Genomic DNA, 27,716 nt, shown 5'->3' with positions numbered 1-27,716 from the left:
TAAGTTCTCTTCTCGCACGATCTATAAGATAAATTTTAATTTATTTTATAGCAGACATTGTTTTTAAAGTCAGCAGGCGGAACAGATGTGCGTTTTATTATGTTGTAAGTGATGTGTTAAAATGCTGAGCAACAAATTCCAGTTTCTGATACTTGAAATATTAATGGGAGAGAACGGGAGAGCACAGAATCCCAGTGGAACATCTTTGGAAGGATGACACGTCACTTGTGTGGCCAAAAGGTGTTTGGTCCATAGTGGCTTAAACAGAGTAAAATATATGTGTATTTTCCCCTGTAAATGCAGGGGAATCCTTTAGGGATGCTCCTAGCATCCTATATTTAAAATGGCAGAGAAATTTGTGCTGTTTCATTTCCCCCCGTTTTTTTGTGTTTCACTTCTGTGTGATAAGAGCATAGCAGCTTTTTGCACCTGTTTCCCTGCTACCTCTCCTCTAAACTACACTTGGTATTTTTTCCTTTGCTTGCATATCCCATTCTGTTGGCAAATTCTTTCTTTTGTTTACTCATGTGCACTCTGGGGTTTGGCACAGGATTTGAAAACTTATTAGGTACTCGAGAGCTGAATGAAGGCAGGAAATTTTGTGGGTTTCTTTCTGAGGAGTTTGGTGTGAGCCCTTCCATTCTTCTGTGCTGGGAGAAGGAGGGGAAAGGTATTTAAATTCCTGTTTCTTGAGAAGGGGAAAGTAAGTCTCGGGTAATTGTTTTGTGAAGGGATCCAGCTTGTGTTTCCAGTGTGTAAGGTAACTTTCAGATTTCCTCCTTTTATGATAAAAAAAGCATTTTCTTCCCTTTTTTTTTTTCTTTCTTTTCATTTTTGTTCCTGTGACTGCTGATTTTTTTTTTCCTGAAGGTGGCATGGTAGAGATGGAGAGATCCTGCAGTACCTTTGTAGTGTCCTGTGAGAGTTTAAGGGATACAAAAATGTTCTGATTCTTGGTAGCTCCTTTTTGTACAGCATTTTGCAGTGGCATCACTGTACAATGAGAGTAGTGGGTGTGTCAGGCCATGGTGTGAGAACATTGTGGACAATGGCACAGGAGTCCTGGCTGGCTACTCTCAGGCACACAGAGCCCACCCTGGTTAGTGTAGTTCAGGTTTGGAACTTCAGCTTTCCAAGTGTGAGGGCTCACACAAGTCTTTACTGCTGCTAAAAGTGATGGTGCTCAGTAAACCTGCTTGTGCCTCCCCAGTGTGAATATTTGTATTTGTGAGCTGGCAGTGTATAACTTCAGGGGATGGGTTGTTTGATCTCATCGTATTTTTTAATGACAGAGCAAACTCTTCTGAATGCAGGTGATGCTAGTTTGTTCTAGAGGATACTTAGCTGTTCTCTGGGGAAAAGGGTCTATTCTGCCTTGGTAGGAGTATTACTTCACTGGAGGAAAGTTTTGGAGTTAATAAGTAAATATACGATGAGTCTGTAACTAGAAAGACAGAGCTATGGTAATGTGAGTACAAGTGAATCTGCTGATATCACAGATATTAGTGCAACCTGTACCTGTTGTTTGGCAGAAATGCTACAGGTAAAATCAAAGATTAGAACTTCCTAGGGCATAGCTGAAGTTATGTGGCCTGTTGGAAAGTTTATATTAATGAATGTAAAAATGTGGCATGTTGTCTTTCATCTGGCATTGGCTAGGACAAAGAAGGGTGTGGGGGTTTTTTGTGACAAAGTAGTGGCCTTTTCTTTTTTTTTTTTAAAGTTTAACTCTGCAGGAAAGTGAGCAGGAAGTAAAATAGCCAGATTACCTCGTAGATAAAAGTAGTGAGGAAATTAGAAGCAGGTGATAAATACAAAGGTAATGTAGGTCAGTGGTGATTGAAGTATCAGAAGTATCAGATTGAAATAGAAGCCAGAAAATCTGGAATTCTGCTTGCATCTCTTGTGGTGATCAGCTATGTAGCTGTGCTAATTCTTCTTCCTACGTTTTTTAGCTTCTAAAAAAAGGGAAATACTTACTTTGTTTTTTGGTAGATGTTGAGGTTTATGTTTCTACTGATTGGGAGCTCGGTGTGTCTTTTGAAGGCAGTTCAGGAGTTGCTGGGTTTGGTGTATGTGCACAGTTGTGCAGGAATGGGATACCTCATCTGAAGTGCTGAGTCGTGCTCTGGGACTGTGCCTCAGTCAGCAGAGAGTGGGAAGGCGTCTGCAGTTGTTTGGCAGTGGGTTTGGGTGGGATCTGTGCAACATCCTCAGTCTCTGTCCTGCCTCTCCTCTTCCTCTCAGCCCCTTGAGCAGCACTGTGCCTTGCTTCTTGAATACCGTTGTGCTGCATTTCTTGTTGGTGGGGGTTTTTTTCAATGTAACTGGAAGTGGGACCATCTCTGCTTCCAAGACTATTTTTTAGCTCTTGTTTTGGGGTGCTTTTTTCTTATTTGACTTTCCCCACTCTCCTCCGGCTGTCTGTGCATAAAGCAAAGTGTAACTCTGATGCCTTTTCTTATGGGAAAGCATTTTGAAGCCCCCTGCTGACTTAATTGGTTTCTGATTTTCTGATGTTGCTTTCTAGTTCTCTGTTGTATTCAATAGCTCTTTCTCACAAGAGATTGTTCCACTTAGCATGTTGCATGGTTGGTTGCTCTTTCTCTCAATGCTTTTGTGTTGCCTTTGCCCTTCTTGATGATGATGGTGTTCCTTGCTTTGGTGTTTACTGTATAAATAGTTATAATAATTAAATATTTACTGTTTTCTGTATAAATATTGATAATACTAGACCATATACCAACATCTCTTCTTTTGTTCACACCTTCATCTCTACTTGGAGAGTGTGTTTCTGGTTTTACTGCTAATATATTTTTCTTTTTAAGTGTCTGATAGAAATGGGAAGCCTACTGATAGCAGTGTGGAGTTGAGGCTATCAGTGTTGGGTGTCAACATTTGCAGTTACTCCTTTCATGAAGTCTGGACAGATCCTCTGCTGCTGTGTTTACTAGGCTGGATTCAGTTGTACCAAAGCAAGTAGGAGAGTTCTGCTATTAATTTCAGTTAGGAGTTGGGCCTGGCTTCAGTTGTGTAACTTCCCAAAAGCTGTGGTTGCTTGAGGAGTGTGATTGCTTACACATGGGGTGGAGCAAACTGGAGTTGTGTATTTTAGATGTGTTTGAAATGCGTGCTGCTTCAGGCTTGGGATGTTTTCTAGACAGAACCAAGTTCAGAAATGCTATTTACAAGAAAAGCTGTAACTTGGTGTGTATATCACTACAACTGAAAACTCAGACCATGTCCCTAGACAGTAGACCTCTTCTGTGAATAGTTTCATTAACTTTGATGGCCTTTACGTCTTAATGTTTCCAGAATTCAAGGCTAAATAATAAGAACAGAATGTTAAAATGTTAAATGTCTGATAATTTGTCCTAAAGAAGTTTTAAAGCAACTCTTAATGTTTTAAATTTTATTGTCTTAGAGACACACTAGATATTTTAGACGTAAGTTAACTTTTCTGAATAGTTTCCAGAGGACATGTTCTCAATTCAACATTTAAGGACTATTCTTTGTCTTTGCACTGCAGTTCCCGATAGAGGAATATAGCTTGACTGAAGCATTTGAGCATTTTCAGGGTGGGTTTTGGGAATATTAGGTGCATGTTGTAAATATAAAAGATGACCCATCATGCTTGAATATGACTGTATTCTAAGAGAGACTTCTGGTAAATTTCTATACCCAAATATTTTTGGTACAATGGCCTGTTGAATAAAATCTTTAACTTTCAAATATTATGAACTTCACTAGTAACAGACCATAAAAGAGGAGAAAACAGTGATTTATCAGCACAATTTAAATGAAAACTAAGTGTTTTAATACATTAAGACTTTTGGTTTTGTCTTTTTGACTTTTAGATAGTAGGAATGAGTTACATAAAGAGAGAGAATGCCTTTTTATTGGTTCAGGGGAAGGATTCCTGAATAGCAGAGGGAGGAGAATCACTGAGGCAACACCTTTCCTAGTCTCTGGATTGCAGGAAAAAATGCTGGAATTCTGTTTTCTAAGGAACTTAAATGCCAGCCACCTATACAACCTGAACTGATCTGAGTAAAGTATCCAACTCTCTCAGAATTTTTGATCTTCATAGTAGGTTCTTCTAAGGAGCAAGGCTTTCAAAATGAGAAGGGGGAAACAGATCTGATAAGGTGGGAGAATTCTGCATGCAACCCTACCAGATATTGTAAGTACTAACTAGTAGGCTCTTTTCAAGTCTTCAGAGATCATCCCTGATTTCTGGAGCTTGTAGTTAGCAAAGAAATAGGAAATTCTTCCTGCTGTAAATCCAAGAAGGAAATGGGTAACTACTTCTAAAAACTGCTTTGTCATTTATGTTAATGTGCAAAGAATAAAAGGATGTGTCTGTACTGGTGAAAAATGTTAACTAATCCTGAAGAACAAGATTTGCTACCTTGGAGGAAGTTCTGAGGAGCACTTAGGCACCAGCTAAAGTGAAACTCTGCTGTCTGCTGTTGCTAGATGATATGGTTGTCCTCCCACTGTTGCATTAAAGGTCTGTTGGCATTATGATAGGCTTTGAAATTGCTGAGACTAGGTAAACGTTAATCTCTTCTGCAATGTTTCTGAATTTAAGTGTTCTCATGTCCAAAGTTTCTTCTCATCTGCAGTAACTACTGCTTACGCTTATTTGAAATTGTCTGAAACTCAAAACTGTTATGAGATTTCCAATGTATTAGCATGCAGAAGAATCTTAAAGTCACTGAAGGCAAAGAACAGGTACCTGATGCAAGAATTTTTGCTATTAAGAGAACACTTTCTTTTGGAGGGGAAGAAAACACAACATGCTATGTTGCATGGGAATTACATTGTATTGAAATACTGGAAGAGTGTATACAAGAAGAGCTTAAGCTTCAGGGATCAACACGTAAGGTGATTTGTGAGGGGAAGACACTATTTTACATAGACGGATGCAAAACCTTTTGTATGGGAAGCATTCAAAAGTGTATTAAAAACTGAATGACCTGATATTGACAAAAAAAAAAAAGTATGTAGTTGGAGCACAAGGATAGGTATTCTGAATATTGGAAAATAAATCACAGCTTTGTCTTTTGTCCTTGATGTTGTCCTCCATCAGAGCAGTTCTGAATTGTTCTGTTCTCATCAGGCAGGAAGTGTGTGTGAGATACGGTTGCTCTTAGTCAGTCCTTCAGGTTAGACTCTGTCTGCGTATCTGTTTTAAGTTGTGACACAAGTGTGAACACCAGGTAGCCTCAGAAATTGGTTCTCGAGTCTTATTCATCAATCTTTGCTTTCTAAAATGCTGGTTTCTGCTTGCTTTCCTGTGGTTGTGAAATGTAAAGATTATTTTTCCTTCATAAAAAGCTGTACTTCATATATATGGTAGCATTGTTGAATTTTGTTTTTCTGTTGACTAGAACTGTTTTGGCAGTCTGTCCTTTTATTTTCTGTTGTCCAGGGCCAAACTTAAGATGCTGAAGCCTTCCATGGGCATACCTATAGAAAGTTTTTGGTCCACTGGCAGGGAAAGGAATCACAGGCTGCAGATATCAGTGTTCAGCAGTTTATAAACCTTCAGATACAGAGCAGGAACAAAACAACTTGTGGTCTCAAAACAATTTGTTGGCAAACCTCAGTTTGTTTGCAGATTATGTAGTAGTGTTCGAAAAACTTTGTAAAGAACACTTTCTTTAAAATAAAGGAGTCAGTCATGGTTGTAATAGCCAGACTTGTAGTAGCCACTGCTTATCTTCTCAGGAACAGCAAGGTTGTAGATAAGCTTAACTAGGGTGCAGAACCATAGCATAAGTTTAGATTCATGCTGGAGTGAACCTTTCACCTCTTTTCCTCTCCATCTGAGGTCTCCCAAAGCCACATGTTCTCACTGCTGCCTGTCTTTGCACAAGCCAGACTGATGTGTCTGAGGACTGCTTTTGGAAGGAAGGGGGCGAGCTGTTTTTCGCGTGCGCAGGTTGGTGCACGGTCCCTGGAATGCCAGTGTGAGCACAGTGGAAGGACTGGACTCACCTTTTTCAGCATGAGCCTGCACATGAGTGATCTTAGTGATTATGAAATTATTGCCTATGAACTGCAGAGGAATATTTCTGCAGTAGCACTTTTATCTTTATAACTTCTTCCCAATTTTCCTACAAGAGCGTGGCTTATCAAAATCAGTTTAGAATCATGTGATATGCATGTGTAGTAGGTGAGTCCAGGCTTAAAAATTCAGCACTTAACGCAGACAGTTGCCACCCAGGAAAGAGATTTTTGGGTTTATGATACTATTGTGAAAAACACAAGCTGAGCACTTTGCAGCAATCAGAACTCCACAGAGTGTTACCAATTATCAGGAAAATAATAGTGAGCAAACTAGAAGGCATTTTATAGAAATACATCAATATCACGTCTAGCCCTTAAGTGCTGCGTACAGCATTTTGCTTTTCTCCTCCTTCAGAAAGGATGCAGAACTGTATTACGTGCAGGCATAGCAGCAAAGGTAGTGATCATGGAAGGGCTCGTTCTGGAGATGGATTTCTTGCTTCCCCATGACTATTTCTGTTACACTTGTTAGTGCAGCATGAGTGCATAGCAACCGTTAATTTATTCATATCACAGTAATATGAGGAAGTGTTGTGAATTCACATGGAGAGACAAGGCAAGAGTAATGATTAATGTGTCCAATAGTCTTGATCCTACACATGTCAGCATTTTGGGACAGAGTTTTCTTACGCAGGAAGAATATCTCTACTCTTCCATTTTCAAAACGGAATGCTTTGTGTCTTTGTAAATTCAAACTTGAAAGTATGAAGATGGCGAGCTTAAATATGAGGAGTCTGCATGGTTTGGCTGAAGAGGCCTAGTGTATGTATGAGTTTATAATTGCGACTCAGACCTGCCTTTGGCTGGCTTACTGTAAGGCCATCTTTGCTTGTACATGCACCTCTCTCTGCTCTTCTGCAAGCAAAGAAGTCCCCTGTTAGCTCTGTGTCCCAGCCTCTCCGTTCTGTAGTATCGTGTAAGCCAGTTAGTGCAGCACCTGAATGCACATCTTTTTCTGATACGGCAATGCTTAAAATGTATGACACTGTTCATGGGGAATGGTGACCCAGACATGATTTGTAGCAGACCGGCATGGCAACTTTTTACAAGATCTGATACCTGTTATCAGGAGGGCTCAGTTCTGTTCGCAGGCTGACATGGATGAAAGAAGGCTGTAAAGGTGTGTGTGTGTGTGTAGTCTGAGCTCCATGAAAGTCAGAAGTGAGCTTTGGTGAGCATGAACTAAAAAGTTCAACTGTTGAACATAAGTACTAAAGTTTGGGTTCTGTTTGACAGCCACTTTCCTCTTAACAGGTACTTGGCAGACTAAATTGCTCTCAGGGTCAGATGGCTCCATCTGATGAGGTGAAACTACTCTGAGTGTTCTTGTATACACCTTTCATACCAGTACTGCCAGACAGTAATGTCGCAGGCTTGTTTGTTTCAGAAAGGGTTGTTCTGTTTGGGGTGTGATAAACGGATGATGTAAACTTGATTTATTTATTTTTGAAACAGGATATTCTGAAACATCCACACACCTAGGATTGCTATTCTATTTGCTTTTCTGCTGCCTTCCGCAGCTCTAAGAAGGAAGTGTGTATGGCACAAGTTAGCAGGATTTTTGAAGCATGTGAAGCGCTTGTATGAAATCTTGTGCAAGTTGCTAAACAGAGTTTTGTTTTGTAGAGGACTTCTGTCCCAAGTTGTCATGATTCTGGGATCAGTTCTCTTTGGAGCCTGGCTTTTCTGGAGAGAGGCAGATGATGTGAATATGAGAGTACCTTGCAGAGTGCTCTTTCTGCCTGTTTCAGGTGGGGAGTCATATTGTGTTGACAGCTGGCTCAAATTGGAGCATTTCTAGTGTTCTGGAAGAGCAGATGTGAGGTACAGTGAAGTCCTCAGGTACTCAAGTTTACTCTTAAACATGCTACTGAACTAGCCTACATTTTCTTCATTCTTTTATTTATGTAATTGTAGGGTAAGAAAGAAAAAAGAATATGTGGAAGTGTGAGACCATTATGAAGCCTGTAGAGACAGTAGAAGTTTTACAGACTTCTTTCTTCTCTCAGAGGATGCCAGCCCCCATCAGACTGCGGGAGTTGATCCGGACCATCCGGACAGCAAGAACCCAGGCAGAAGAGCGTGAGATGATCCAAAAGGAATGTGCTGCTATCCGGTCATCCTTCCGAGAGGAAGATAACACGTACCGATGCAGAAACGTGGCAAAGCTGCTGTATATGCACATGCTGGGATATCCTGCACATTTTGGACAGGTAGGTTAAAATTTAGTGCCTTCTGTGCTCTGTGCATAAGCCAGTCTGCCTTCTGAATGTTGGGTACATTGGCTTGTTCAGAGCGTTCCTAGGTGCCGTTCTGCTGTCCTTCGGGATGATTTGAGGTCTATTTTCACATATGTTCTGAGAACGGATGTTAGTTAGTTTTGACTTCGTTAGTGAGATTTGCTGTTTGGGGCTTACATAGTTTGTTTTGAAACTTGGGGTACTGTCTTGTCCTCGCCATCCATGTTTCTGCAGAGCAGTAGTGCTTAAACCACAGTCCAAGACATAGGGATATTTTTAGATTGGTTCAGAACAGCACTTTGGAGTTCTGTCTCTGAAAAATACCACATACTTCAAAGGAGGTTCTATACCCTTTTCCTTCTAAAGCAATGTATTTGAGGCAGAAAAGAGCTGGTCTGTTCCTGGCAATCAGAAGATGGTGTTCCTTATCCCTGTCTTAGTGAGGTGACATGGAGAATGCAGGTATGAGTTTTCCATCTCTTGGCTTATTTTTGATGTGCTATTTTTGACAGAAATTTTAGAAAAAGGGAGACAGGAAGATGGAAGCTCTTGATCTACAAAGTGTTGCTCAGGTTAGCTTTGCTTAATCTTTGGGGCATAGTCAGTTTTGATTAGAAGTCAGTAAGTGTCCTGTTAATAGTAATCTAACCTAGGTCTTCAATAAAGCTAAAATCAGTCAAATTGTTGTACCGCTTTAAGTAGCTTCATGTCTTGTGTGTCTACCCATTTGTGGTTGGATTTACTAATTCTAGTACTGAAACAGTAAATTCAAGCCAGTGAAATCAAATTGCAGATAGAGTTAGGGCTCTGCTATAGCATATGAAGTGCATCATCTTACTTCTGTATTACTGGATTCTTCTCTCAGGGTAGTGAGTTTTTGAAAAAGAGCAAGTGAATTTGTGTATTATTCTGTTCTTAATACTTTTCATAGCCAGGCTCCCTGGTCCAAGAGAGAAACTTCCTGTCACAAAAATTAAGGCTAAGTATCTTGGAGTCTTAAGAATAATGAAAAGTGTTACAGATAAGCGTCGTCTAGAATTTCAACGTTTGGCCTATGTTAGGAACATTATTTAAATTTAATTTTTCTGTCTTGTTACTCAAGTATTTAATCCCATATAAGGAAGATTAGGTCAGATATCTAATAATTTTCAGTTTCTGCTTTAGTTAATAATGGTAAATACACTCTCAGTGAAAGAAGGCTAAAGCAGATTGTTCAGTATCTGTTATTTGCCAGGCCTGCTATATCTCAAAAAGAAGCATCTATTCTGACTATTTGGGGAGCAGGGTACTTCAGTCAATGCCCTTGGTTATCTTGTAATTTATCAGCTGCATTTTCAGGAGGGCATAGGGCCCAGTGCTGAAAAGGGGTTTTAATAAGTATTCTCCAAGTGAGTGAGTTAGAGACCTTTGCACGTCCTCAACACTTATCACTGGAAGGAATCTTTCAAGGTGGTGCTGTTGTATAGGAGTATAGTTTGTGTGAGCTGGGGACCTGTTGAGGACACATGCTGTTCCAGTACTGGAGTCTTGCAGATAGACAGTCCTACACTACAGGCAGTAAGCTTCTGAGAGTGACAGGATAAATATGCAGGAAAGATGTTTTGCTGAAAAACAGGAGAGCCACAAGTGTTGCAGCCTCTCTTAAAGCTGTAAGCAGGCTGCAGCTCACAGTATGGGTGACCAGGAGTGGATGGTCGACCTACTTCTTTCCAAGCCAGGGCTCCTCAACTTTGACCTGGGGTATCTTGTACACAAGTATGAGAATGAACACCATATTTAGCCAGTGTATGCTGATATGCACGGGATGGCATGCTGTCTCCTGAGCATGTGCAAAGGCCATTTGTGCAAGTTTAGAAGTCATTGGAGAGCCTGGACAAATGGTCAAATAACTCTATTATTGTCATTGTTTCTATTTGCAAAAAAATTCCAGTTGGAAGAGTGGCTATGTCAGTAAAAGTTGGGTAAGCTGTAGTCTGGTTACATGCCAGTAGTATCTGTTACAGTAGTGATGTAGCAGATTTGAATTGTTCCTTTGAATGAAATGGATATAACAGCATCAAGATTTTTTCCACTAATTACACCTCGTAAGAGCTTCAGCTGATCATGTTTCTTAGTACTGCTGTGCATGAATCTAGTTGCTGTGTATTTATATACAAGTGAAACAAGAACTCATTAGCCTTCCATGGGGTAAATTTCACTAATACCGTTTAAATTCAAAAGTACTAGAAATGTATCTTAGAGTATCTGTTGCAGTCGTCAGTTTCCTTATGCTCTTCCTCAGTCATTCATCTTCTGCCTTTGTTGGCCCTTAACCTGTAGCTTAGATGTCATCAATTTTATGTTGCATTTTTGCAGAGGATTATATAAGTATCTTGCCAACCCGGGAAAGAAGGTTGTTTCAGAGGTGCATTATTCCCTTACAGAAAGCACTGGAAAGATGAGAGCTTGATATCTAGTGTTCTGCATGTTATCTCTGGTTGATCTTGGCCATTTGTGCAGATTCAGTTATCTTTGCGGAGGACTGGTCTTATTGTTCAGAGGTGTTTACCCCTTTTAACCTTCCAAACTGAACTCAATTTCTTTCAAGCCTTTTCTTACATGTTTCTCACCCTTGCACTAGCTGGGCATTCACATGTGACGGCAACTTGAACCGTTGAGTGTGTGTTCTAATGCCATGTGGTTGTGAAAACTTGCCAGGACTAGGACTAGGCCATAGAACTTTCTTTCTCTGGCACTTCAACTTTAATTTTCTTACCAATGTACCATGCAACTTTACTCTGGTGATGTGTGTGTTTCTTGCATCTCACCTCTGTCTGTTGCCTTGTTCAAGCCTCCATCTAGCTGGGATCATGAATTCCTTTTCCTGACACCCTGTGTCTTTGCCTGTGCATGCCCCCTTTGCTATGGATCTGTTGCCAGCTCTGTCTGACCCCTACTCAAACCTATCATGTATGCTTACTTGCTGCCCCAGCTAGTTTGTAAAGCAGACTTACAGGAAGTGTTTGTGAGGGACAGATCTCTACTTTCCTGTCGGGAAAGTAGACATAGATTATAGCTGATTAGTTATCTGTTATAGAAAAATGTTTCAGTGCATAGTAATGTCAGAGTATCTCTGTGGTTGATGGTTTTTGTTTGTTTTTCATTAAAAAAGTGTCAGATTTAAAAATGAGCTAGCAATTAAATTTTAAATTAGCAGAGTGCAGGTGGAAATTGTATGTTGTCTTGGGAATCTCTTCTATACTATGGATCACAGTTGCCATTTGTACAAGGGCAAAAGGGAAACTTGTAGTGGCTGGAATGCACATGATTTTAGTAAACTTCAGGTGTTCCAGTAGAGATTACAGAGAAGTGCAGAAATGTAACTATCTCTGACAATCTACATTTTACCTAGCTAGCAAGTTGGTTACAGATCATAATAAACAAAACCTGTTTTTAGAGTCATAGAATCCTAGAATGGTTTGGGTTGAAAGGTCATTTAGTTCCAACTGCCCTGAGCAAGGATACCTGCTAGTCCAGGTTGCTCCAAGCCCAGTCCAGCCTGGCCTGGAACACTTCCAGGAATGGGGCAGCCACAGCTTCTCTGGGCAACTGTGTCAGGGCCTCACCATGCTCACAGCCAAGAATTTCTTCCCAATATCTAACCTAAAGCTGCCCCTTTTCCATTTGAAGTCATTACCTCTTGTCCTATCACTACGTGTGCTTGTTTTGGCAACTTACAGAACATTGATCCTCTCCCTAGTAGATAAATGGAACCTTTTAAGTCTAGTTCAAAAGTTTAATGTGCATATCAAACATGACACATGATCTAGATTTCCAGATCTTTACTGTTTTGTTTTTAATGATGTATCTTTCATCTCTATCAATATGTTACCATTTACTTTTATGATCTGACATTAGCCGCCGTATCTGGTATATCTAAGGTCATGGAAGACCAACAGTGTCTGGCCACTTCAAGACACAGGAGCTGCTAATGACCTTCCTGCTGTCTTTTTTGGAGCTTTGGGCAGGTCATTTGACCTTTCTTGGTTTTACACATCACCGAAATGGGAACCACATACACTTTTAAAAGTGTATTCTGAGAGACATAAATTACTACACATCAAAATTCAAACTGTTTCTCCTCTAGCTAAGAAGTCGTTTCAAGCTAATTATGTCTTCTTTTTCTTCTTTTTTTTTCCAGTTGGAGTGCCTCAAACTTATTGCGTCTCAGAAATTCACAGACAAACGCATTGGGTATTTAGGTGCCATGTTGCTGCTGGATGAGAGACAGGATGTTCATCTTCTTATGACCAATTGCATCAAGAAGTAAGGGTACCACCTCTCCATCAAACTATGCTCTGAGGTTTCAGGAGCAGAAAGTATACTTCTGACAGTGATACTTAGAGTACTTTAGGTTTTTTCCCTTGTGTTAGAAAACTGGTATCTTGAAATTGTTGTGTGCTGTTGACCATAATGAGGCTGTTGTAGTAGTACACTGTATTGGGCCATCCTGTCTAGCTTCTTTAGTGGAAAGAGAATATAAAATTGCATTGATTTGGAGGAGGCATATGTACAATTAACATGTCCTCTGTGTGTTTGTTTGCTTCTGCTGATGAGTTCTGAAGAGTTGTCAAGAAACAAGTCTGTGTATCTTGCTTTTTTTTTAAGATTGCCCTAATGGTCCTGACAAATGGTTTTCATTGGAAGCAAGGCAGCAGCTTAGGATGTGCTGTCATTTTGCTGAAATCAGACAAGAGGGAGTTACTATTTTTTTTAATACTTATTTTCTCTCAGCAAAGCAATGTTAAACTGGGACTTTTCTACATCATAGTTTAGTGGATGATGATGAGTGTGTTTTCAAGATGGTTTGGAGCAGGTATGGAACAGCTGGGTTCTGGTTGACTTGTCCAAAGGTTGTGTGTAGTGTACCTATTTTTATTACTATTTGCTTTTAGCACATAAGCCTCTGAGATATTAGCAAGTAAAGTATTGATCTTCAATTAGACTGTGGCCTCAAAGTGCTTTGAAAGAAACTTGACAAAACTGTGGACCTGAGGATCTGCTAATTTTGGACCTAGTTTCGAGGAGATGATTTTTGTCTAAAGATCTTTCATTGAAATGCCATACCTGTGAGGTGCTTCCATTAGAACCAGGCTGCAGGTTAACACCTCTTTTGATTGTTTATGCTGCAGTGAATTTGGTAAGGATGTAGTGAGTATGAACTGGAAATGGGTCAGACGGAAGCTGAGCAAAAGTGGTCAACAGCTTCCCACCATCTCCCTGAGCTGTATATTGCTTTCTCCTTTGGCTTGTATATCTGCCATTGTGTCTTGCTTTTATCTAGACATTAAGGGATTTGATTTATGGCATTGTTTTTCGCTGTTTTATAGCAAGACCCAGATTTTTGAGACGAAAAGGAAAGCAACCTCTTGAAGCATGTATTTGTGATACACACAGCTTTATATAGCTGCCAAAAAATTGTTAAAGGAAGGAAACAAAAAGCCAACCCACTTAGTAGCATGTGCTACCTGTTCCTTCATCTGCATGTTGCCATAACTGCTTGATGTAACAACCAGGATACTGTCTTTCCATTCTGCACCTCGTGTGTGTTTGGTTAGGAACCGCTCCTTTCCCCAGCTCTTCCATCTTGCAGTCCTCAGTTCCCTTTGCCTCCCAAACCAGGAGCTGTATTTTTTGCTTTCTTCAGCATTGAGTCCTGGGTGCTGTGGTGACCTTAGTACCAAACACAGATGGAAAAGTGGTGTAGAAGTCAATTTTAAAGGCTGTTGGGATTGCCATATAGAAGCTATGTTGTCTTGTGCTTGGTGTGACATTGGTAGCTAGCCTCATGAATAGCAGCTCCTGTTAGGTGGTTTAGCTTCTTACTGACCATTTTTCACAACTTCCTTAGGCATATGAATAGGAAAAATTGCTTAACAGAATTCTTGTATGGATTATTTTTGAGGTGTGTGAGTGGTGGGGTTCGTGGGTTTTGGTCAGGATAGAGGATACTTTTACACAGATTTTTCTATACTGTTTGGTTTGTAAATGCAGAAGCTAAAGCCTGTTGTAGAACATCTTTAAACTGGGACAGCCCACAGTGTCACTGCAGGTCTGTACTTTGCATGCAAGTTCCAAAACTAAAACCATTTTTAACGCAATTTTGTATAGTCTTCCCTCTTCTGAGCTCAATCTCTGGATACCCTGACAGGTCAACCTGATGGTTGAACCAAATATTTTATCTTTTAAATTGAGGATTCTAAGTAGAATTAGTAGCAAACCCTGTGGAACATGCACTCAAAGCTTGTATTGCTCCCAAGTCATGCTCCCACACAGCTTGAATCCAGGAAGTTCTTTTGGGCCATGTGTAGCTGGTTAGATGACTCCAGCTATAGATGACCTCTTTTGTGTGTTCAGTTTCTCTGTGTGCATGCTGATTGACTTTTTTTGTTGTTTTCCTTTACAGTGACCTTAATCACAGCACGCAGTATGTGCAGGGGCTGGCACTTTGTACTCTTGGCTGCATGGGCTCCTCAGAAATGTGCAGAGACCTTGCAGGAGAGGTGGAAAAGCTCCTCAAAACTTCCAATTCCTATCTTAGGAAGAAGGTACTTCAGGAAACTTTTGAATATTGTTATGGATTAAAAGGCAAGATTGATTGAATACCTTGCTAATATCTGGAATACTAGATGACTCAGATCACATTGGGTGAATATTTTCCCAGTATGCAAGACAGAGCTCAAAACTCCCTGTCTGTTGATAGCAGGAATGTATGTAAACCTCTAAAAGACAAGCCTCCAATTGGTGAGGCAGTTGCTTTTATTTTTGTACTCTCTCCCATAAGGTTATTGGTGGAAAGGTGAACACTTGCCCCCTCATGGACGCTAGCCTCAAAATTCTGATCACCAGTTTTATTTATCTTCTCAGATAAGTCCAGAGAAACTTTCATTATTAACAGCGCAGGCTGGTATCTGAAGATTTGAACCTATTGGATGTCTTCTGTTAATGATGGTGACAGTAGAATGAGAGCTTGAAGGGTTGAGGTCTGGAAATGGACAAACACAAATTATCTCCTTTCTGCAGCAAACGTGCCATAGATCAGCAAAGTGTGATCAGCCTCATTCTTTTAGATTTATTTATTGAGAAGTCTTGGTGAGAGTGTGTAGCAGGAAGATTTAGGAAGGGATGCATTGTTACTTCTTTGTTTAGTGCTGGATCTAGAGAGAGATTAGAGAGAAAGCAATGCTAAGAGGTCTTGCTGTGTTCTGGAAAGAGGCACTTGATTCTCAGGCAGGTGCAAGGAATAGTGTCTCCTGTAGCTTCTCCATCCTAGAAGAAATAGGCATGTGTTTTTTCAAAAAACCCTGTAAGTATAGTTTTATTTCTCATAGCACCCATCATCTGCAGGAGGAAGTTTTTTTGTGGGGAAGGAGATGCTATTCAAGGGAAAGTAAATAACCCATAATTTGGCAGTAAGTTTAATTATTTGCTTCCAATGCATTATCCCCTTCCTAGCAACAGGAAGACAGGCTGAAGCAGCCCTCTTAAAGGCAGAGTTGCTTTGCAGGTAATAGTGCTTCTTATGTGAATAATGTAAAAAATGAACCATTGCTAGGGGGAGTATTAGTTTGTAGTTCAGTGCTCCCCCAGTTTTATTGAGCTCTCTTCTGGAATGCTGTTCAGTAACACTTGTAATAGAGAGATGGAAAAAGGTGCCATAAACTTTGCAGGCCTTTGTTTATAATGAAGATTTTTATAGTTACCACTGTGCTCGATATTCCCAAAACAGATATTGTTGTGATTGCAGTGTGTACTAATAGAAATGTTTTTCCTATCCAGGCAGCACTGTGCGCTGTTCATGTCATCAGAAAGGTGCCTGAACTTATGGAGATGTTCCTGCCGGCCACCAAAAACTTGCTGAACGAGAAGAACCACGGTAATAGCCAAGACTGTACTTAGCAAGGCTAGGCCATTCTCTAGAGGACAGTGCACTTGCTACCTAAGCCTTTTGTTTGGAGGGAATTTCAGAGGTGTATTTGTATGATTTGTTTCTTTCCATTTCTATGCAGTGAAAGCATATGTCATTTAGAAGGAAGGGATGTGTATGACTCTGCTAGTCAACAGGACTTTAACATGGTGTAGGTGACAAAAGGAATGCTTTCACTGTGTTTTGATACACTTTAGAGTGGGTGAAATAGAAAAGCTTGATTTTTATCCAATACGCTGCCTAAAGTGACTCTAAGGCACTGCCTGTTTAGGTTTGGAGGTACTTTTTCTGTGTAGTCTTTCTTTAGATGGAGTTCTGAGGTCTTCTGTGGAAGGTGACATAAGGTCAGCTAGGCTACCCAAATCAGAAGAGAAAATCAGGAAGTGTGAGGAACTCAACATCCACAATGCAATTAACACATATTGTCCTTCTGGAGTCTTACATTTGTATAGAATCACAGAATGGTTGGATTTAGAAGAGACCTTTGAGGTCAGTAGCCCAACTATGACCATTAATGTACGTTTAGTATGCGAGTTTCGGCAGACCAGATCCAGTTTCTCTCCTCCTTTGGCCTTTAGTTGCAGCTTTGACATGAGCACATTGCTATCTGCTTTCACTTGGACACAGCTGCAAGCACAAATACTTGTAGTGGTAGATACAATATGTTGAATTCAAGAATATTTTTTAATGACTTCCTGTTGTTTTTGTGATCTTTATCAAGTGTCTGGAGCCAGTGGAATGGTGTTAAATGGAGATACATTTTTCTTTTCCCACTCCCTCACCTTTAGGTGTTCTCCACACATCAGTTGTCCTCCTCACAGAGATGTGTGAGAGAAGCCCAGACATGCTTGCACACTTTAGAAAGGTAAGTGTGAACTGGTAATATTGCAGAGTTAATATTCATGGCCTTCTAGTAAAATGCTTACAATTGTTTGGGTGAAGAATTTAATGATACTGTCTGTTTGCTAAATTTTTTTTTTAAAGTCATTAAATGTGGGTATTTTGTGTGTATCTAGGCCTAATCCCCTTCAGTAAATGGTTAAGTTACAAAACATCAGTCTTAGGATTGTACAGTATAAAACTCATCCTAGAGTTAGATTTGCTGTAAAGTTGTCTTTGATGATCCCTTAGGTTTTTCCCCTCTCCTTGTATCTAATTGCATAGTGACACCAGAATCACAAATGAAATAAACATAGAGACAAAGATGAAAAACTGGAACTTATACCAACACCTGAATGCCTTAACCACAGCCACACAGTTGTATACACTCAGTTCAAAAACACCCACCTAAGTTCTGGTTGTACAGATACCTCATGCCTGGTGCATGCTGTGCTACACAATTTTCCATTTTAACTTAAGGGTTTGAGAGTCGATGTCACTCTTCCTCCTCTGGTTAGGAGTGTTGCTTCCTATCGCCCTCCTGACTTCCTTATGCTGTTTGCTATAATTTGGTGAGAGTATTATTGCTGTGTGAAACACTACTGATAGAAGAGCATCTGAAAATTGCCTTGATTGTAATTTGAAATTCTTGGTCAAAGAAGGAGAAATTGAACAAAGCTGGTAGAACAGAAAGCTCCATTTGCTTCTCTGAAAAGTCTTAAAGGTGTTGGCTTATTTGCATGCCCAGTTTACTTTCTTCCTTGACTTGTCTACATCATTAGGGATTTAAAACTGTACATCCTTTGGTGCATCTTTGCATTTTGGCATGCATCTTCCCTTGCCTTGATTGTAAATGTCAAAGCAGGAAAAAAAAGTCGGATGAGGTTCATTTTGCAGGTACCATCCCTGCTACTAATTGCTCAGTTGATGTGATAGTTGTGGGAAAACAGAGGAGAGCTGAGTCCACAAAATTTAGTTAGTAGGTGCATTCTTTCTAGCTATTTCTTGTAGTTGTTATGCTGTGAATGGTATAACATTGACCTGTCCCTAATGCTTGCTTCGTCTGTTTTGTCCCTTTTGTCTGTTTGGAATCCTGCTGAGTTAGAATGAAAAGGTAAGAATTAATTCTTCGAGATGATGCATGTTTGCCTTGAATCTGTAGATGTTTGTCCCTTGTGAGGCAGTGCCTCTTAATGACACAGTTGTGATTGATGCCACATGCTTAGATCATTTGTACTTGTCTAATGGTCTTTGTGTGCTGGTCTTGTCACTAAACCTCTACATTCATGGTTGCCCTGAATCTCAGTTGTGGCCTTCTGTGAACATCAGCCTGCTTTCCTCAAGCTTTCCCTCGTTTGAGGAATATGGATTTTTTGTTGTTGTTTTTATTTGTTGGTTTGGGGTTTTCTTTGGTTTTTTGTTTGTTTGTTTTGGGGTTTTTGTTTTGTTTTGTTTTTGCTTTTTGCTTTTTTTTTTTTTTTGGCTTTTCATGCCTGTGCAAGCTGTAGCCCTCGGCTTTCTTTTTACCACAAACTGGGCTTTGTATTTTGTCTGAATCATGGGGCAACTTTGGGTGATTCCCAAAAGGAGCAGGACAGAGTTATTTAATTGCCTGTAAGAGGCTGTAAAGACTTTCTGTGCTGCAAAGAGCTACAATACAACAGCAGTGCTGGTATTCTTAATCGGTGTAATTTGTACTCCAGAAGATGGAGGGGGTGTGGCCTTCAACCAGTCTCCACGGCTGTAATGTTTCCCTTTGTTCTGTCCTCAGTCCTGATGACCCTTGCATGTTGGAAGGCAAAGAAAATGTGAATAAGGGTTCCAGGAATGCTCCACTTGTCTGTTACTGTATTTGGAGGGAGGATGTTGCAGTGCCCTTTGGTTTCCCCTTTAAGGCAGATACAGGAAATTCAGGGTTCATTTTGTTTGTGTGTTTTATGAAATGCACGTTTTCAGAGGAGTGTGTAATTCCTGAAGGGCAAAGTTAGGAACAAAAGGAGATGGCAGGGAGACTAGGCTGGTTTTCTTCTTGCACTGTACCACAAATGTAGATTTACTACTTTAAAGATACAATATGGTGCTCTGGTCCCAGCTTAACTGTTTCTAGTTATGTCTTAGCCAAGCTGTAGGTATTCATACAGCATCAGCCCTAGGTGTGCAGGTTGAACTTTGTGGAAGAATCCAGAGACTGACTTGCTTTCAAATACAAGATTTGTTCTTGGACCTGTGCTTCAAAGCTGGGGGCAGGGAAACAACAGTACCCTAATAGGACAACTCTCTTCTTCGCAGCTTGTTCCCCAATTAGTTCGTATTCTGAAGAACCTTATCATGTCTGGATATTCACCAGAGCATGATGTGTCTGGGATCAGTGACCCCTTTTTGCAGGTAAGAACTGATGCAAACAGTGACTGATAGCTTTAGTTCTAGGACTGTGTTTTGAGCCTTAGGTGTGATGAGGTGGTTGCCTCCACACCTGTGTTGATTTTAAGATTTTTTTTGTCTTCCTTTGAGCTGATTGTGCAAATGCTGTTCATCTGCCCTAGTGAAAGACACCAATCTTAGTTTAACCAGCGGTTGTAGTGCCTTATCACATTATGTGACAAAAGAGAGAAGCAGCACATACTGTTTTTGGAAGGCTGTGCCTGGTAGTGAGGGGACTCTGAACAGTTCTGGCTCGTGGGAAGAAAATAAGCACAGCAAAAGCCTGTTTTTGTAGATAACGTTCTTACCCGGGATAAGCATTTTGCTTAAGAATGGAAATCAGCAGCTTGTTTTGCTTTCTTGCCACTATGACCCCATGTCAAACACTGCCATCCAAGCTTTTCTTTGCTTTATTTTATCAAATAGGTACGGATCCTGCGGTTACTAAGAATTTTAGGGAGAAATGATGATGATTCTAGTGAAGCAATGAATGATATACTTGCACAGGTGAGGTCTGCAAGGTTGATGAGTGGTTTAAACTTTCTCTTAGTTTCTTAGTAATTTGGGTTTAGCAGCACTGGTGAGGATACAGCTGCTTGCCATGATGAGTGAAATTTTATTGAAAGAGATGCATGTTCACAAGTGTGCTGTTTTGTAGGGGTTGGTTACTTTCACTGCCTGTTCTGCAGAGCAGCACAAAGGGGATCTGTTTTGAATTCGTTGGAGTTATTTTGTTTCCTTTCTCCAGGTTGCCACTAATACAGAAACAAGTAAAAATGTGGGAAATGCCATTCTGTATGAAACTGTGCTGACTATTATGGACATAAAATCTGAGAGTGGTCTGAGAGTAAGTTGCCTTTACTATGGCCTTTTTTTTTCCTAGGAGATTGTATTAGAGTAATTTGTGTGGAAGACATAAAGCAAGGTTGTTTCACCAAAATACATCTCTGCAGCTGACTCTAGATAAGACTGTAGCCTTTTCAGAAAGGGCACTCGTTTCGGGGGAGGGAGGATGTTTGGGTTTTTCAAAATAACAAAAATTAAAAGGCAGAATTTCCTGCAGAGTGCATGTCCTGAGTGCGAGTGAGAGCCTGCGATGTGTCTCTGAGCTTTTCCTCCACTTAAGCAGCTTCTAGAGTTCTTTTTGGCTAAGAAAGACCGCAATGCTAGTTCTGACGTGTTGCCTTTGAAGTTGTCATGAAATGATGAAGATGACCAGCAGTCCTTTTAGATCACTGATCTTCCCTAACTTTTTCTGCAGGTCTTAGCCATTAACATCCTAGGCCGTTTCTTATTAAACAACGACAAAAATATTAGGTAAGTGGTACAAAGTGTATTTTGATAACACCCAGTTTAAAACATGTGAGAAGCGGTTGCACAAACGTGATGCTGAAGTAAACCCTTCCGTGAGACCATGTTGGGATCGCTGCTCTTGGGGTTAGTGTGGCTGTTGAGCTTGCTTCTTTCTTGGTGTGTTTTTTTCTCTGTGCAAATCGTAGCTGTGGCCCTGCCCTTCTTAGTTGGTAAGTTTGAATGTATGATCTATTTCTCAACGTGTGATTTTTTTTTTTAATCAGGTCCATGTTTTTTCCTGTGTTGTCCCAAGTGGTCTGTGGTGCTTTTCAAATCAGAGTTGGCATTGGAGAGCTGATAAATTAGGCAAAGACTGATTTTTCTGATTGTGTGCTGGTGGCAACAAAAGAATTTAGTTGTGCTCTGGTCACTGTTAATCAGGATGTGGAATTGCTGAGGCTGCTAGAATTGAATACCATCTCTAGGCAACTGGATAGCAAATCAGGATATGGGTTGCAGACTCTAGCCTTGGAAATTGCGACTCATGCTAGTTTGAGTATAAGATCTGCAGAGGTGCTTGGGACAGGCGCTTGTCTGGGCAGCAGTGTGTTGTTAGGCGTGTTGCAGTTTAGTGTGGTAACTCGCCTGTGAAGATAGGCCAGGCAGAGTCCCCTGTAGGATTTCCATTTGTTACCGAGTACAAGAGAATCCTATTCTGTTGCAAAATAAGACTAGATTTGGGCCAATGGGACAGTGTCTGTGCATAGAAATTAAATGGCTACAGTCAGCTACTGATTACCGTATGCCCTTATCACAGATATGTAGCTTTGACGTCATTGTTGAAAACTGTGCAGACAGACCATAATGCAGTACAGCGGCACCGAAGCACCATTGTGGACTGCCTGAAGGATCTGGATGTCTCCATTAAAAGGTAATCAAATTATCAGTGAAATAGACTCTTGAGGTTGACAGTCTGTGGAAGGTGAGCAGAGCATAGGGGAAAATGACAATAATCCTGGGGAGCTGTGAGACTGCTGTGAAGGTATAATATGGTTCATAATTCAAACAAGATAATGGAGATGTGCACCCACCTTCTTGGAAAAACTGCTGTTACATTTCATGGGGAAAAAATAAATTCTGTTTGCCTGAATTTTTCCGAAGTGCAATATCAGTGGAGATTAGATTTGTGTGCTCTCAGTGAGATGGAAAGCTGCTGTGCCCAATGATTGTGGTCAAACGTACTCTGATGTGCTCCACATTGTTTTCCTTTCCCAGATGAACAGGCAGTGCCATGTTGTCTTGAAGCAGTGTTAAGTCATCCAAATAATGTATTCTTAGATGTATTAGGGAGTGGTAGAATTCAGACTTGATTGCTCGAACAATTTGTTTACAAACCCCATCCTTTTATCATTCTTGGTGTTCATTTGTCATTTAATAGTGGTGTGTTGCTGCTTCTCTGGGCTATGGGAAAGCTTGCAACCTTATTTCTCACTACAGAAATACTTTTTGTCTTTTACTCAGTCTTAATTTCTTCCAGTTTCTTCTCATTACTTCAGTTATGTTCCTTTTACTCATGATAGTAACTTTCTCCTGTTACTGTCACTCACGGAAATTCTTGAACTGTTCTGTCTCACTTTTGCCCAGCCTATATGGAAAGCTGCTGTTCTAAACTGAGTCTTTCAGCCTGTTGATTCCTTGTTCTTTTTTTCAGAACTCTCCTCCTCAACATTATTCTTTCTGTAACTGGGTTACAAGGAAAGGTCTGAGCTCAGTGCAGCATACAGCATGCAGTGATGGGGACAGCAGCCTTTTTCCTGTTGCGTTTCGTAAAATCTCTCTGCTACTGGCCAGAATTTCATTGAGCACTCATCACATGAATATACCTTCCGAATTGTTCAACCTCTTTTTTCCATCTACTCAAACTGATTAGATACACTACAGATCCTTGTTCTGATAGGCATTCTTCAAACTTATGCCCATCTTTGAATCAGATCTAGATTTTTTTTTAACAGCACCACTCAGACTCATATGTGCAAAATAGGAAAGAAATGGGATTTGTCTTGCTTCTGAAGCTTATATTTAACTGCTATGTAATGGGTATCATGTAATCTATTTTTACAGTTGCAATCTATCCCAAACCACAAATTTGTATTTTAAATGCAAAACAAGGCAGGCTGCTGTTGCTGTTTGGTGTCAGAGCCAGCCTGGGACTAGGTTGTGGAACAGCAAAGCCTCATCTAGGTTTTGAGTAGAAGGAAACAAAAACATTTTATTGGTGCCTGCTAAGAAAACAAGGGTATGCTACAAACAACTGAGCTTCATGTCTGAGTGCTGTTGGAGGATGAAGCCTTTGAGTGATCCATCAGCAGAGCACGATGTTGCCATGCTGACACTCGTGCTGCTGACAATGCACTGTCTTCATTGAAGCATTATATTGACTGGATATATGTCAGAGTCCCAGGTAGCAAGCTTCAAGGACTTGAGGGAAAGACATGATACCTAGTTTTGGTTATCTGAAGCATGGCCTCTGCTCGTTATCTTGTAACTGGTGCAGTTAGTCTTTGGTCCATGTAGTGTAATTCAGAATGGCTTTGCCATTTAATTCTTTTTGTCTGCTTCATTTGATCAAACTACATGATTAAGAGCTTTGTGACAGAAATGAAACATGTGATATGACTGAAGGTAAGCAATAGGCGCTGAGATAAATGCCTGGTATTAACACTACAGTGTTCTCCTGTGCAGCTGCAGTATTGATATATCTGCTATAAAATGACTGAAATTTTAAACATAAACATGGAAAACTTGTAACCCAGTAGGGTCAAGTGTAAGGAGTTGGGAACTAGTTGGAGAGATGGAAACAGTTCTAATAATGGTATAGGTCATCAACTAAACAGATTTAAATGTTAAAAGGTAACAATTTAGTTTGGTATCTCCACCCTAATTCTGAATACCTCTGTATTTTCTCAGTCCCTGGGTTTTAGTTGGGTAAAAAGCTGTTGCAGAGTTGTGCAGAAATCAATCACGTTTGAAGTTGATAGTCTTCATCCAAAAAATGTCAGAAGAACGAGAGACGTGTGCTAGAATCAGCTACAGAAGCTTCAAGTAGAAGGGCCGGGGAGTAGCCTCTGAGCTCTCAATGTGCACAAAAAGGAATGGCAAGGAGCTAGTACTCTGACTAGTTCTGGTGTCAGCATGTCTGTGATGAGGAGGAATAAACAACACCAGGGTAACTTCGGGTTCTAGTAGTCTTACGTAGTTTATCCAACAGGATACAGTAAAGCTTATCAGTTAATATTTTAAATCTCCACTGCGTTTGAATCTCCAATATATGGAATTGGAAACGGGTCTGTGCTGGACCCCTCAAGCTGGAGAAAGCGTGTTGTGGCATGGTTTAGTTGTTACAGTTTTGTGTCAGAAATGACCAGCATTCGATTACACTTGGGCAGTCAGACTTTTAATCCTGATGGACTCTGGTTGCTGAAAGATATTGCTAGTCTTAAGCTATCTTTAACATATGGATAGATATTTCTAGAACACCCCATAGCCCCGCTCCCCCTTAATTTTTTGGGGGGTGGATGTTTATTGTCTGCCTATGAACAAGAAAATACTGACACATTAAATGTGGAGGGCTGTTCTCACAGGATTAGTAAGTATTGATCTCTTCTTAATTAAAAGGTAACTGCATTTTTGTAGCTGGATTTGGGGGTTTTTTTCTTCCTTCACTAGGTGAAGTTACTTGATTGGTTTTCTGTCTCTTGCCCTAGGCGTGCAATGGAACTGAGTTTTGCTCTTGTTAATGGGAACAATGTCCGTGGAATGATGAAGGAGTTACTGTATTTCCTAGATTCCTGTGAACCAGAGTTCAAGGCAGACTGTGCATCTGGAATATTTCTTGCAGCTGAAAAGTATGGAGTTGTTTTACTTACTAATAATTTTTGGTACATCCTTGGGATTGTAAACAACCTTGTGTGTTGTTTCTCTCCCTGCTTGCTCCCAAGAGAGAATGCGTTGATTCATTTCTTCTCTGTTCACTGATTTATGTGTGGTTTGTCAGTTGTAGCCCTCCCTCAGTATTGGTGTCCCTCCTCATGAACCAGTGGGCCAGGAAGTAACTGAAAGGGGAGGTTCTGATGATGGTGGGTTTCTTGCTGGTGTTAAAGACTGGCAGTTATTGCTCTAACTGCTTTTCTTAATTTTGTCAGATATGCTCCTTCCAAGCGCTGGCACATAGACACAATTATGAGAGTCCTAACAACGGTAAGTGAAATTGCCTCTTTGTGTGTGACTACATAAAATTTTCTTGTCTGTAGGAAGTTACTCACCATCAAGTTGAAGATGGTTCTAAAGGCTGGCAGATAACAAGTGCTAAAATACAGAGAGGAAGTGTACTTATGATAGTCACATTTACTGAGTTTACATGTTTTTGACTGGCTGCCTTGGATCACTGAGTGGTTTTTTAGAAGAACTGTACTATTTCAGAAGCACACACGAGTAACAGTGTGTAACAGTGTGTCTACTGCAGTAATCACATCACTTTCTAAAGACAACTCTTGTACTGTCTGTTTCCAATATACAGTGCTTTCAGAGGAGAGTGAATGCAGCCTTAAGTGACTTGCAAAGAGAAAGGGGGTGAAGGAGTTTCTTGGAATTACTCCAAGTTGAGTTTATCAAAACTTGTTAATAAAACTGTATCAACAGCCTTCTTGTTCACCTTCTTTGGGTTTAATTATTGCTCTTTATCTACTTGAATTTGTCTATAAACATCATAGCTGAGGTGGAACTGGGGTAGTGTTTTGGCAACTGAGGGAAGAGATCTTGATAACTTGGGTAGGCAGTGTGTTCTCTCAGGCAAAGGAGTGGGAAGAGATTTATCGGTATAGTGTTCAAATTTGAGAAGTTCATCAAGGGGTAAAGTAAGTCTGCCTGGGGGTGCCATTTTGTCACCCTGAAACAGAGAGAAGTAGATTCGTCTGAAGTGAGAATTAATTTCCGTTGGAAAGTTTGCTGTGAGAATTGCTCTCAGATGACTTTCTTCAGTAAAGTAATTGCCTTTTCTTGTCTGCGAGATAAACCACTTATAAAGTTGTATTCATTTCTGCTTTCTATCCTCTTGCAGTTTTGGGGTATCTGTAGTGTGGATTTCTGAGTATAGTTTTATTTGTTGGTAAATGTGCTGTCCTGTACTTCTGCCCCCTTGAGGTTGCTTAAAATCAACCATAAAGTGCTCATGGATGAGAAAGTTGATTTTTATTTCCATGCACATTAGGTGGTTTTGTGAAGGGTGTCACAGCTGCTGAGTGTTACTTAAGAACGTCCTTAGTAAAACCTAACAATTGTTCTTGTAGGCAGGAAGTTATGTTCGTGATGATGCTGTTCCCAATCTGATCCAGTTAATAACTAATAGTGTGGAGATGCATGCCTACACTGTGCAGAGACTCTACAAAGCCATCCTTGGAGATTACTCCCAGGTAAAACCAAATGTGGCCAGCTTCAGTTTCTTTATTGTACTGCAATAATTACACATGTTTACTAAGATCTCAGTGTGAGCCAACATCACCTTGTCTGGCTCCAAGAGAGAGATTGCTGAGCAGGCATGTCTTCTGTAAGTTCATCTTCTTTTTAGTTCTCCAATTCTCTTATGGAATTCTTGATCGAATCAGATATTCCTCTTTCTTCTGCTGTGGAAGGCTAAGCTTGATCTTAGAAAAGGAGATGGTTTCATTTATCATACAGGCAGCCATTTATATCTGAGCCTTCTCTGGTTTTTCTTCCAACAGCAACCCCTGGTGCAAGTTGCCTCCTGGTGCATAGGAGAGTATGGAGATCTTCTGGTGTCCGGTCAGTGTGAAGAGGAGGAACCAATACAGGTATAGCTTGGGAAAGAACAGCAACTGTACACCTGGCTGAGGCTGGACCCACTTGATGCTGGCTAGGTGAAGGGAGTGCTTTCAGCAGTTCCCTAGCACTGATGTCCATGATGGTAGTGGACCCTGGACAGGAATCTCCTTCCCCTGCTGCAGGCATGGACTGTGTAAACACTGGCTGTGTGGAGTGCTTCTACAACTGGCAGAGTGGTATGGTTTCAGTGCTAGCTGACTTGGAAGAAATCTGCTGGGGTCTTAGCAGTGTATTTCAGTGATGAACCTGCTCTTCAATGTGTGAAACAGATCAGAACTGTATTTTAAAACTCATACCATGGGATCTCCACCTGGATGCATGTCTCACATGCTCTGAACACAATGCTACAGGCTCAGAGTTGCAGAGGAGGCGTGGCACATCCATTAGGCAAGAGGCAGGTTTTTGTGCTCTGGAAGGCTTGCTCTGAGCTCCCCTCTGTCTTAGCCTAACCTCTCTGTACCTTTTCAGGTAACAGAGGATGAAGTTCTTGATATTTTAGAAAGCGTCCTGATATCAAATATGTCTGCATCTGTGACACGAGGCTATGCTCTCACTGCCATCATGAAGCTCTCCACAAGGTTCACCTGCACTGTCAAGTGAGTTCCCATTGGTGGTATACTGCATAAGGCTTTGTTGCAAATATACCAACATCAGTTGTCTTCAGTAGGAGTATTCCTTGAACATGTTCTGCTTCTGTGGTTGACAAGAGTCATCCTGTTATTTGTTGGCTTTTACAGTCCTCCTTTGCTCACAGGCTGGAAGATGTCTGTTGGGGGTACTGTTTTCTCTATGGATGCCCTGTGCTGTGTGGGGACTTAATCTATGTTGCTGTTTCTTGAAAACTACTTACGGGGAAGAGAAGTCCTTACTTTCAGTGGACTGTTCTTTCTGGTTCCTTTTTTGGATGATGGATAGAAAAATAGCCTTGTTTCCTGTTGGAG

At 40.6% G+C, this 27,716-nt stretch overlaps 1 protein-coding gene and 1 non-coding gene across 4 annotated transcripts in view; both read left to right on the top strand.

Moving 5' to 3' along the window:
- Nucleotides 1-27,716, top strand: part of AP1G1 (adaptor related protein complex 1 subunit gamma 1) — a 38,210-nt gene that overhangs the window by 824 nt on the left and 9,670 nt on the right. For 2 of the 3 annotated variants that reach the window (XM_032121513.1, XM_032121512.1), the window contains exons 2-17: nucleotides 8,088-8,291; nucleotides 12,499-12,623; nucleotides 14,764-14,905; nucleotides 16,137-16,233; nucleotides 17,073-17,149; nucleotides 18,269-18,277; nucleotides 19,453-19,548; nucleotides 20,011-20,091; nucleotides 20,333-20,431; nucleotides 20,846-20,901; nucleotides 21,695-21,808; nucleotides 24,642-24,782; nucleotides 25,080-25,134; nucleotides 26,223-26,345; nucleotides 26,655-26,744; nucleotides 27,244-27,371. In XM_032121513.1, the coding sequence (XP_031977404.1) occupies nucleotides 8,091-8,291; nucleotides 12,499-12,623; nucleotides 14,764-14,905; nucleotides 16,137-16,233; nucleotides 17,073-17,149; nucleotides 18,269-18,277; nucleotides 19,453-19,548; nucleotides 20,011-20,091; nucleotides 20,333-20,431; nucleotides 20,846-20,901; nucleotides 21,695-21,808; nucleotides 24,642-24,782; nucleotides 25,080-25,134; nucleotides 26,223-26,345; nucleotides 26,655-26,744; nucleotides 27,244-27,371 (1,634 nt within the window). In that variant the 5' untranslated portion in view covers nucleotides 8,088-8,090. The remainder of the gene's footprint in view (nucleotides 1-8,087; nucleotides 8,292-12,498; nucleotides 12,624-14,763; nucleotides 14,906-16,136; nucleotides 16,234-17,072; nucleotides 17,150-18,268; nucleotides 18,278-19,452; nucleotides 19,549-20,010; nucleotides 20,092-20,332; nucleotides 20,432-20,845; nucleotides 20,902-21,694; nucleotides 21,809-24,641; nucleotides 24,783-25,079; nucleotides 25,135-26,222; nucleotides 26,346-26,654; nucleotides 26,745-27,243; nucleotides 27,372-27,716) is intronic. The other variant, XM_032121511.1, reaches the window with a different exon arrangement.
- LOC116450176 lies at nucleotides 23,205-23,291 on the top strand. Its single transcript, XR_004242707.1, has one exon. It is a non-coding gene; the product is annotated as a small nucleolar RNA SNORD71 (small nucleolar RNA).

Source organism: Corvus moneduloides, chromosome 12, assembly GCF_009650955.1.
Source record: "Corvus moneduloides isolate bCorMon1 chromosome 12, bCorMon1.pri, whole genome shotgun sequence".
In the NCBI taxonomy this organism is placed as follows: Eukaryota; Metazoa; Chordata; class Aves; order Passeriformes; family Corvidae; genus Corvus; species Corvus moneduloides.
The sequence above is the reverse complement of the archived record's forward strand: the minus strand, read 5'-3'. Positions and strand labels throughout refer to the sequence as shown.